This window comes from Saccostrea cucullata, unplaced genomic scaffold (genome assembly GCF_032062105.1).
Source record: "Saccostrea cucullata isolate Sc308-1 unplaced genomic scaffold, CSIRO_AGI_Scuc_v1 ctg1760, whole genome shotgun sequence".
Lineage (NCBI taxonomy): Eukaryota > Metazoa > Mollusca > Bivalvia > Ostreida > Ostreidae > Saccostrea > Saccostrea cuccullata.
In genome coordinates this window covers 117,269-129,491 of record NW_026920138.1, presented here as the reverse complement: position 1 = coordinate 129,491, position 12,223 = coordinate 117,269, and the positions used below count along the sequence as shown (strand labels likewise).

At 34.0% G+C, this 12,223-nt stretch overlaps 1 protein-coding gene across 1 annotated transcript; it reads left to right on the top strand.

Moving 5' to 3' along the window:
* Window positions 1-134: 134 nt before the first annotated feature.
* Window positions 135-7,124, top strand: LOC134243987 (axoneme-associated protein mst101(2)-like). Its single transcript, XM_062726232.1, has 3 exons — window positions 135-237; window positions 3,693-3,743; window positions 4,087-7,124. The coding sequence occupies exons 2-3, from the start codon at window positions 3,702-3,704 to the stop codon at window positions 6,685-6,687; spliced, it is 2,643 nt and encodes an 880-aa protein (XP_062582216.1). The 5' UTR covers window positions 135-237; window positions 3,693-3,701; the 3' UTR covers window positions 6,688-7,124.
* Window positions 7,125-12,223: the final 5,099 nt, after the last annotated feature.

Sequence of the window (12,223 nt, the reverse complement as noted above, 5' to 3'; positions counted from 1 at the left end):
AATACTTTATCACAAATTGAATACGTTTAAAAAAAAAAATCTCATGCTATAACTAGGCTTTCTTTGCGCCTTGTTGTTTGCATCCTTCTGGTATTATAAGTTCGGGGTCGGTATTCATTTATTGAAGCCATGAAAGTGCGCATGCGCAAGAAATTAAGCGCTGGGTTCAAGTTAAAAAAATATTGAAAGAAAGAAAAGATTTTCAACTATATACACCAATATCTACGTATATAATAGGTATATGTCTTGTAGTGTTTTGGGGTTTAAAGGCGTACTTAAAATAATGCTGATTAATGAAACATTTTCATTTATATATGGTGAAGAAAACATTGAAAACTGTTGAATGAATCTTGGGTGTCATATTGACATATTATTATCTGTTACCGTACCAGCTGTGTACGTCATGGAATCTTCTTAGGCTTGATTAATTGATTGGTTGCTTGTGGTGTTTGCCTCAATCGCTTTTTGGCAAAAGATCAGCATTTGTCATTTGGTCTGTTAAGAATAAGATGGAAAGTTGTAGGTATCATGAGCATGATTTGCCCATGGTAAAATTGGTCGTTTGACTGTAATGAGATACTACTCTTCTGCAGGAAAATTAATAACGTTTGTTGGAGTTCTTGTTGACAGATAATTAATGACGGTTTTTAAACTATTGCTTTTAATATTGAGTGCAGCAAGTCGACGCAAATCACCGCTCGCATACCAAGCTCAATAGACTAACGTTTACGAATGCAGGAAACTAGGGTTGAAATCTGCACATGGTTCCAAGAAATTTTTATCAGTCCACGTGAAAAAATTCCAAACTCCCAATAATCCTTAGCTATGCATAGCAATATGGTGGTTTAAACATAGCAACAACTTACTTGAAAAAATTACAAACAACGATTTAATGCAATTTTCATGCCACAAAAACTATTGTTTGCGTCCTAAGTCATAAGGACTTTTTATTTGACTTCATACTTCCATCACTTAAACGGCTCGAGTATTTCTGATTTTGTCGGAAACTTCTGAGAAGTTGGGAATCTTGATCCCGATGCCTGGGAAGTAATTTCTTTTTCTTTTTTTCTTCTCAATTTTCTTTTTTTTAGTGAACCGAGGATAGGCAGTACAAGTTTAATTGTGTATAGGTTTTTGATAGTACATAACTGCGCTCGCCCCAATAGTCACTCCGTAATACATATGTTAAAGTTTTAAGGTGTGACTTAACCACAGTTATATATCAAAAGCCTTTACACATCTTACGATATTGCACTCATGGCTATCTTCAGTTCGATAAAAAAAAATTGAAAGAAAAAAAAATGCAAGAAATCGGGAATGAGATTCTGAACTTCTCAGAATTTTCCGACAAAATTGGAAATACCCAAGCTGTTTAAGGACGTTCGATCCTGAGATTTTTGAGCGTATTTTGGTCAGGTCATTCATTTATAAAATTCTGCATCATTTTTAAGTTCTAACATTAAATTTGAATTCTACAGTGCAAATTTAACTATATTCAATGAAAAAAGACGCGATTAAATTCCGTTCAAGTAGAATTAAGCTAGGGACTGTATTTTGTGGCGGAAGGTTTTTTAGACGAAAATGATCAGTTTTTCCATTTTGAATTATAACAATACTGTTAATTTTGGATTCCTATTTTTCCATCCTGGTTGCACACAAAGCTGTTTTTTCCAGTGAAATGTGTTATGCTGGTTCTGAAATATCTATTTAATTATTTCTTATGAATTCTATCAACAAAGTGTGACAAATATAGTAAATATCTTCTGAAAATCCAGGAAAAAATTGAGCCAATTTTAACGTAAAATTGACACTTTTTTAGTAATATCTGAAAATTTACATCATATACCCCAACTTTTGATATTCTTTTCTAAATATTCAAGATAAATTTTACCTATTTGCTTAAAATCAGAAAAAGTTTAAGACTTTAAAATAAATTTCTTGTTTATTAAATTTTCAATGCCAGAAAAATCACTTTTTATTAGTGCAGAAAGGTCAAATAATTGATTATGCGAAGCAATTTGAAACTTTTTCTTAGTCACAATTTTTAAGTGTCTTTTTATAAACAGACTTAGAATTCATTTTGTTTCATACTTTAATTGGATAAAAAATATTGGAAGGAAAACGTCAAAAATTTAATGGTTAATTAAGACACAAATTTCAGTGCAAAAAGGTCATATTAAATGTACTGTAGTGCCAAAAGAAGCGTATTGACCTCCATTTTTTGATTTGAATTTTAATTAAGCTATGTATGAAGAAACTAAAAATATACTTGGCAAAAAAAGTTTAAGACTTTAAATATCAGGATCGAACGTCGTTAAGTGATGAAAGAATTATGTCAAGAAGTCCTATTAACTGAGGAAGCGAACCACAGTTTTGTGGCATGGAGATTGCATTAAATCATTGTGATTTTTTCTAGTAAGTTGTTGCTATGTATAGGCCACCATGTTGCTATGCACAGCAGAGGATTACTGGGAGTTTGGATTTTTTTCACATGGACTCATAAAAATTTCATGGAACAATGTGCAGATTTCAACACAAATTTCCTCTGTTCGTACTTTTGTCTATTGAGCTTGCAACGTGAGCGGTGCTTTGTGCTGCCACGCTGCACTCACTTTTATGTCATAGTTCACCAGAAGATATCATTTTGCCCTGCAAAAGATAAGTACCTCAGTTATCGTAAAAGGGTCTCAGTTATCATGAAAGGGTTAGGTACCATGGTTTTCACTATAATAGTGGTTAAACTGCTGTAAATCACTATTCACAAGAACTTTATTTTGGTTACTTACGCCAGTCGATGTGCTCACAAAAATTTCATTCTTGTGTAAATTAGTATTCCTAAAGATTGTCTAGAACAATAACAAGTCATGAAAACTTTGTTTGGCTAATTAATACAGCATATACAGTACAGAGCTATTGACTATCTTATGAAAATAAGCTGTCACGAAAATTGAGTGATCTAAAGTATTAACTAATAGCATTTGATTTTCCTCCCTTTACCATGTTTACATCTAAGAGTTTTTATATAATTATCTTATGTAAAGTCTACTTTGTAATATAACATGCTTCATTACTGACTATGCAGACAGTAGCATGTTTATCATCCCCTCAATCAAAACTCTTTCCAATTGCTGTGTATTGGGAAAAAGTTGACCTACTTTTTAAAAATGTTATCTTTCCTTATAACTTTTGACTGAGAAGAGGTGGGGGCTCCCATATTTGACATATACATTATCTGTGACGATATTAACAAGCATGCAATGGTTTTGTTGGTGTTTTCCCTTTATTTCAAAGTAAAGGGTTGGAGATCAGATGTAACAGGCTAGGGCATGAGAATTATGAACAAAAACTCTGTGGACCTTAGAACAAATTTTTATTTCAAAGTGTCAATTTTGTCAATTGAAGCAGTCAATTTGTCCGGTTGCCGGTTCTTAGGGAAAACACTGTTTTTTGACCCTTTTAACCTTTTTGTTTGACATAATTTAAAAAAAAATTAACATTGATGATTACTTTGAAATGGCATAAGATAAGGCATTCATGTTTGACACAATATTCTATAAATTATGGCATCCCATCCACTAAGACATCGAAAGGAGGTACATGTACCACAATTTTTTTTAATTTGCATATTGTATCTAAGTACAGATTGAATTGAGAAACATGTTTGTATACAGTATGTTAATTCTTTGTTTTAGGATGCTGTCATGAAGAGGAGGAGAAGATCTCTAAGAATCAGTCAGGATTTGGTATGGCTTTACAAAGATAATCTTGATAAAGTTACATTGTATTAAATTCTTTTAAACATGTATTTTAAATAAACAGTTTGGAAAAAAATTCTGTTTATTGTTAATGAAAGGTTCAATTAAACAAATGGACCCCTTCTGGTATACAGTCTTTCTGGTATAAGGTCTGGTATAAAATTGATTTTCAGTTGGGAGAGAGCCCCCTTTAACAGACCTGCATGCAACAGAAATGAAGTCTTGGAAATCATTGTACAAAGATCATCAATTTATTATCTTTATAACTAATACAAACAAGTCTGTAGAAGTAATAATCATTGAGGTTATTAAAGCAAGTTATATTTTACAGGAAACATGTGGAGAGACTTTTGGAAGTGTGTGGAAAGAACCATCACCTGAATCTTGTCGTCAGGCAGATTTGAAAGAAAAGAGACGAAGATCCAAAATATTAAATGCTGAGGAGTTGCTTCCCTTCAAAGTCACAGAAACGCAATACAGAGCTGAAGTTGAACATCTAGACTTTCTTAATGTGGATATCCAGACAACTCCGCTGTCGGAGGTAGAGAGAGCCAGATGCCCAGACAAAAGCATTGGTGATGAAGACAATCCCGGGATCACTCCCATCAACATTACAGAAGACGTGCTGAATCCCTCAACAGAGAAGATTTCTTTCATTGATGACACACCTAGGAGTAGCTCCACCTCAACTCCTCTGCCAAAACTTCACCCAGAAGTTTTTTCTACCCCTCTAGCCCCTCCACATTTATCAGACTCCTTGCCATATTCCCCTTCTCAACCCATACTAGGAAACATTTCTGAATCCCTTGGAAGCAGTTCTCTTGTAAGCCCTTGTTCCCCAGCCTCTGATGTGGAATTTTTCACTCCCATGTCTCACATGAAGTCTCACCCATCCCAAACTGACTTATCGTCAAGGAAGGCAAGTGGAACAAAGTTTCGACCCAAACAACTGGCTGCTGAATACTCTGTGGAAAAGATGAGTGGAAAGAAGAATGAATATAGACAAGGAGATTCTGCAGCAAATTTCGCTAATGTCTGTAAATCACTTGGAGAAAAATTGTTAATGCTAAAGAAGACCAGTTCTTCGGAGGAGAATACAACCCAGAGCTTGACTGGTATAGTGGAGGAAGATGTTGGATTTGAAAGAAAAGAAGAAAACAGCAAGATTGACCAATCAATTAAGAATTCTGCAAGTCCTGACATAACTGAAACACATTTAAAATTCACTGAATCTCCACAGAAAACCATGGATTCATGTGTAATGAGCCAGTCATGTGACAAGCTTAAGTTGCAGACTGAACAGAATGAAGAGCCATCGGAACATTTATTAGAAAACTGTGACAAAAGTGATGAAAAAAACATTCAAACAGCAGAAATGAGTAATTTGGATGTGAAACCATGTCTAACACCAGATTTACACGGTCTTCCTAAGGCATATTCAGCGTCACCTCAACACAGTCAGGATCAGATCAGTCAAATGGAAGAAAAAATAAAGACTTCACATAATAAAGCAGAAAATGTAGAGATGCAGGAAAAGACACAGCCACGTAAACGAGGAAGGCCAAGAAAATCATCAACAGGCTTGCCTACTTCTGGTGGATTAAAACAAGTTGTCTGTGAAATTTCAGAGGAAAAAATTAATAATCTGGTGAACATGACTAGTACGAAAGGAAACAGTAATGAAGCTAGTGCTGTGAACTTGTTGAACTTGGAAAATGTTCATGGATGTAATGAAATGCAAAATGAAAATATGAGTAATAACTTTGTGGATCAAAGTCAAGGTAATGAACTAGACAAAGAAAAAATAGTAAGCAATGAATCTGAGATGACAACTGATGATGCAGTGCTAAGGTATGGTAAATTTTCCACAGTACTGAAAAGGAGCAGAGGACGTCCCAGAAAGAAATCCTTGGACAGCAAGTCAGAAGATATTGGTGGAAATTCGGAAAATAATAGAGAATGCGATGTAAAGAAATGTGAAGGTGATCAGGAACAGGAGGAGCTGTTAGCCAGAGAAAAGAAATTGAGAAAAATGCGACGAAGATCTCTGAACGTATTCAAAGGTTCTGTGGAAATGCCATGTAGTACAGAACTGAGGGAAGATTCTGTTGCAGAGAATGACAGGGATTTCAGTGACCGTCAATTACAGCATGAGCCAAAAGTAGAAGAAAAGACGCAAAGTGAGTCACAAAGAAAAGCTCTGGAAAATTTTAAAGATTCTGTGGAAGAGTCGTGTATAGCAGACGTAGAAGATTCACAGACAGAAACAGGGAATATCGAGTGCCAGAATAATCATCAAAAGGAGGGGTTGAAGAGAAAAGAAAAGAAACCCAAAAAATCTTTGGAAACATTGAAAGACTCTACAGAAGAGCCATGTAAAGGAGACTTGGAAGACGATTCAATGAAAGAAAATGGAGATGTGGAGTTTCATCAACAAGAAGAGCTACTGGTTGCAGAAAGGAAGTCGAGAAGGTTACGCAGAAGATCTTTTGAAATCTACAAAGCGTACAAGGAAGAATCAAGTGAGATTGAGCTGAAAGAACCAAGCACTGAAGAAACCAAGGTTTTTGGAAATGTCCTGAAGGATTTAAATGGCACAACAGCTCCCACAAAAGCTCCCAGGAAAAGAAAGAAGTGTGACTCGGAGGAGGACATTGTGAAAATTTACACCTCCAAAAACTATATACCACCTGCAGTGAAAGCTTTAGAGACCATTTCTGAATCCCCCACCATTGCAAAGCAGGCTAGAAAGTTGAAACGGATGATTGAATTTGGAAGTTTATATCATGTACCACCTATTAAACAAAAGAAAAGACAGCAGAAAGCAGTCAAAAGGGGATGGGACCAGAGGAAACTGAGAAAAAATAAAATGTCTGATGACATTGCTCAGCAAAAGTTGCAGAGTATTTGGGATGATTTGGATAAAGACTGATCAAGACATTTTAGTAATAATAATTAATATGGAAACATTAGTATTTTATCATCAGTTGGTTCTCCTAGTTACTTTAGACCATTTAGGATAACACCCAATAATCTGTGACTAGAGTTACCATTTTTGTATTTATGCATGTTTTTAGGAATTTCTTAATTGTGTATCAAAATTTTTTGATCTTAGTATCATTTTAAATATATTGCAGTTACAAGGCTTTGTAACCCTATTTTTAGTGTTTTCCAAAGAAATTGTAATATAAAACAAGACTGCCATAGTTGTATCAGCTTTCCTTTTTTTGTGTATGTTTGTACACTGTATATAACATGGGAATCCCGTCTGTATACATTTTACCCTTACCACAGTTCAAAAGAATTGACAGTCCATGCAGAATTTTGTGATGGGCTATTTTGGGAACTGAAACAGTCTGCTTCGCCCCTGCTGGGATATAGATAGTTTTCAGTAGACCCATATTAACAAGAGTTATTTCCCGTTGGCCGCCATTTTGATGGTCAATCTATAAGGTAATTTTTGGGGGAAATCTTTATGGAATAAAAATCTTATATGGCTCTATATATATTTTTCAAAACAATGCTTACCTACCAAATATAAGAGGATGTAGCAGAAATATTTTGGGGGAAATCTTTATGGAATAAAAATTATAAAATAAAGGAGGCTCTAAAAAATATATATTTTTAAGAAAAACTGCTTACCACCCCACAATCACCAGTATAAAAAGTTAAAGTTGGTTGATTAATGAAGGAATATGAGCATGTTGACCCCCAATATGGAAATCGTTTTACATAGCTTTAAAAATCTTCTTCTCAACCATTCGGGAAATAACTCTTGTTAATTTGGGTCTACTTTTACATAGAAATATATAGGAAAAAACTATCTATTAGGGTGGGTGATAGATGTAAAAATCATGACCCCTGGGGGTACAGAGATTTTAAATATATAGAAAAAACTCTATTGTGAAGGAAACAATACTTCTGATTTTAGCCATGGAAGATGTGTTTTTTTATATTAATAAAACCAACTACAATGTACTGTGAAAATAATTTTCATGGGTTTAATATTAGTGTTTTTTTGTGGTGTGAAGAAACCCACAAATTCATGTCCTCCATGAAAGGTAAAATATATACCAGGTATGTAAATATATATAAATAATATGGAGCCAAATGCTCAAGAAGGCTTTTTAGATCCCATTTTGTTCAGAATATATCTGTAAACTTTTTATATTCTCAAACTTTTCGCAAGAAACACTGAGTCAATTTCAACCAAACTTGCCACAAAGTATTCTTAGGTCAAGGAAATTTATGTTTATTTTCAACGATGGGCAATATCTTCTTTCAAATATAGATAATTGTAAATAAGTGAAAAATTAATGACATTTATAAGCTAGAAAAATGAAAATTGTGTTGAAGAACTATCTTCAGACAAGTAGTGTAGAATCAGATTTGGTAAAATTGCAACTCTCCAGCACGTGTTTTGTGGACAGCACCCCTCCCCCGCCCCAATATACACCCCAGGTCTAAAGATATATTAAGATACTTTTATTCATATTTTTACATATTTTTTTCTTCTAATACACATTTACAATGTATTCCATATGAAAAATCCAAAAAATAACGTAGAATTAACATTTTATTAAATATCATACCCACGAGGTAAAACTGTATTAGGAATAACTAGATATACGAGGGTTGTTCGAAAAGTTCGTGGACGATGTCAATCCTCTTTATATTACTCACTAGAAATTTAAAATAATCACATTATAATATGTAAAAATATTTGTTTTGTTGATGTGTGTGTGAAGTTTCATTCCATTTGATTTAGCAGAAATCTATTTACTTCATTTTAAAATCAACATGTTTTATACCCGCGGAGCACACATAACGGCAATGTAACTTCAAAACATAGCGTCGATAATTTTTTAAACATACTATCCCTATACATTTCACGCAGTATAAAACAATGCCCTGTGGCAACGCACTTTGAAAAAAAAAATTTTCAAAGTGCGTTAAAATTGGGACCAACTCAACGCACTTTGAAAAAAAATTTCAAAGTGCGTTAAGAGTCTACATCAATTTATTTTACCATGGAGACACTTAACGCACTTTGAAAAAAAAATCATATTTCAGCCATGGAAAGATTTTATTTGTTATTTATCTTTCAAAAAACTAAGCCTAACCCTAACCTAAAAAATGAATTGATTTTACTCCCGTCGAAAAGAGGAGAAGACGGGTATAAGATCCCTCAGTCCAGGTCTTTATCTTTCCAATACGTGTCGGTAAAAAACGGGAGGGGAGCAATAAACCTAAAAAGGGTACGCTGCATTTTCAATGCTTATACGATGTATATATCTTTCCAAAATAAGTGGGGGGCTTAGCCCCCCATCCCCTCCCCTGGCCCTTCGCCCAGTCTCGATGTCTATGCTATACTCAAAGCATTCTATAATTATGTATTTACCTAACTGGTATGACGTTGAAAACTTTCAATAATAAATGAGTTAATTAAAACAGATGAAAACTAGAAATTTTTAAGTACAGTAAAACGTATGAGAGAAAAAGAATTTTCATAGATTTGAACAATCAAATTGGCCCCTTTTTATTATGATAAATGCTAAGTTGCTTAAAGCTGTCCACTGTTAGTGCCACCTTTACACCTTTACATCTACTTATCAAAGACTAGAATTAAAAAAGAAGAAGAAACGAATTAATGAACTTAAACAATCTTCACTCTTTTTTTCAAGACCCTTTAATTTTCCCTTTTATTTTATCAAAACCTTAAATATTTAAAACGTCAATATCTCAGGTCCTACAGTGACTTTATCATAAAAAGAGTTATCAAACCAGGATCTGTTATTTATCATACCGATTATTCGAAGGAATATTGATCAATCTTTACATTTTTTTCAAAGTGCGTTAATATGGTCGATATTAACGCACTTTGAAAAAAAATTATTTTTTTCAAAGTGCGTTGGGTTGGTCCAAAATTGTAACGCACTTTGAAATTTTTTTCAAAGTGCGTAATTTTTCAAAGTGCGTTGTAACAATGCCCATTCAATAAATTCTTTTTCTAATGCTTGACATTATTATTTTTTAAGAATTGCTCTCGTTGTATAATTTCCTTTGTTAAGGTTTTAATTTCTTTTATAACTTAACTCTGCTTTCACAGTATAATCTACTCTGAAGCGCCTACCGGGTATGTCTTTCCTTGACGTTCCAACTTTTGAAAGTTTTCAGATTTTTTTGTTACAGTTAAACCGTTTCTTTACAGATTATCCTCATCCGATACAAAGTCTCTGTCACTTAAATACTGCCTGTACTATTTGTCCACACATGCACAACTTGCTTGTGTCATATTTTCTTGATTCCTCCAACATTTTTAGGTCACTTGAGTAAACTCAGGTGACCTATTGCTATCTGTTTTCGTCCGTCGTCGTGCGTCGTCCGTCGTGCGTTAACATTTGAACATTTTCAGCTTCTTCTCTGCAACCACTGAACCAATTTCAACCAAATTTAGCACAAAGCATCTATGGGTGAAGGGGAACAAAAATTGTGAATTTCATGATCCCTGCCCCCCTGGGGCCTGAGGGGTGGGGCCAAAACCACTAAAATTAATGCAATCTTTAAAAATCTTCTTCTTTACTCCTGGACATCAAGCAGTCAAACTGTTTGTATGATTGTAATCAGCAATGAGTCCTCTACCAAAATTGTGAATTTTATGGCCCCAGGGTCTGGGGTTCTGGTGTTAGGGCGGGGCTCTATTGATTATATAGTGAAAATACATGAATTCTTTGAAAATCTTCTTCTCTGCTCCTGGGTATTAAATAAACTAGCTAAGTACATAGTTATGATGAGCAAAAGTGCCTATACCAAAAATTGTGAATTTTATGGCCCCAGGGTCAGGGTTTCTTGTTTTAGGGTGGGGCTCTAATGATTATATACTGAAATGCATGAATTCTTTGCTCCTGGTTAATATACTAATGATCTAATTAAATATTTAAGGCCAGGATTTATTTTATTTTCAGTTTTACAAACCCTCCGCTCAAGGTTTTGAATTTTCAGAAAAAATAAAACAATTTTTTTCTTTCCGGTGTCAAATTTGAGTCTGGATCGAGATTTCAAATTTACGAACTCGCACTTCCGGTTTTAAGATGAAACGGCGAGTAATAAAGCTAGATCTGAGAAGATAGCTTGGTTTAGTGTAAAATTCATCGATACGAGTGCCATTCAAAACCTTTCACCCCTTCAAAGGACAAATAAAATGCTGACAACTTTGTTGCACAATGACATGCTGGTGAGATAATTATGTTTCGTTTCAAAAGTATCTGTCTGTAAATTATTTTCCTCCCCCAGGTTTTAAACTGCCCGTGGTAGCTATTGCATTTTGCCAGAGACATTGTTTAGGTCTCTGTTATAGCTTACAGTCTAAGCATCATTCTTCAGAAAAGGATCCCTTAATTATGCATCAGATGTAATGAATAAAACTATTGGAGAAGTTAAGTCCATTTGAGGAAGAAATAAACAATAACCTGCATGAAGAAATAAAAAAAAATTCAACTATTAAAAGGCAAGAATATACAAATATATACAGGCATGTAGTATCATTTGTATCAGCCAGAAAAATTATTTTACACTTAATTGAAAAAATGTTCACCCTACTCACCGATACTCCCTGTCTGTTTTATGATAGGAATTATAATTTTAGGCATCAAGTAAATTTTAGAACAATGTCTACACATTCACCTAACACATATTAAAAAAAATGAAGATATATTGAAAGACTTTTAAAGAATTGATTTTTTAAAAAATATATTTTGACTAACAGCACAAAATTTATATAACTGGCCCAAACTGGCAGATGATGAAATAAGCAATTAAGTGTTCTACTTTCCTATTTGTAAGCATTATGTGTCCAGTGGTAAGGAGCCTATTAGAATACCATAAAAAAAAGAATGTACAAATGTTAATAATTGGTTTATCAAAAAAAATTTTTTTATTTCCTTCTCCTTTGGGACTTTTTTATTCTCATGTTCATAACTAAACCTAAACATAAAAAAATGCTGGTCTTATAATGAAGAAAGGGGCCTCTTTCAAAATAGATAATTTGAGGGCCGCTGGGTCAGGGGTACCAGGGGGGTACTTTGACTAAAAATAAATTAATAAAATAAAATAAATTAATGCTTTGAAATCTGCCCTTTGATAAGCAATGTTGCCTCCTTCAAAATTTGTGAATTTCATGGCTTTTGGATTAAAACACGAACCAAATACAATCGCTGGAAAGTTGTTACATGATATTCAGGTGACCTGTAAGGCCTGTGGGCCTCTTGTTAGAGGTTATTCAGGATTTTTCCTGAGTAAGGCTGTTCAAAGTTAATTCTACGTTTAACGTCACATCTAAATTTCAAAACCTACGAGGGAGGGAGGAAAAAAATAAACAAACAAAAATTTCAAACAATTGTGAATTTATTCAAATAAACCATTTCAGTACATTAACTAGAATTGAGTAATAAGAGTATTGGATGTGACAC

Excerpts from the sequence above, each read along its gene's own strand:
- LOC134243987 (XM_062726232.1), top strand. The coding sequence starts at position 3,702 with ATGAAGAGGAGGAGAAGATCTCTAAGAATCAGTCAGGATTTG. Across the intron at positions 3,744-4,086 it reads TAAGAATCAGTCAGGATTTG|GAAACATGTGGAGAGACTTT; the intron begins GTATGGCTTTAC and ends TATATTTTACAG.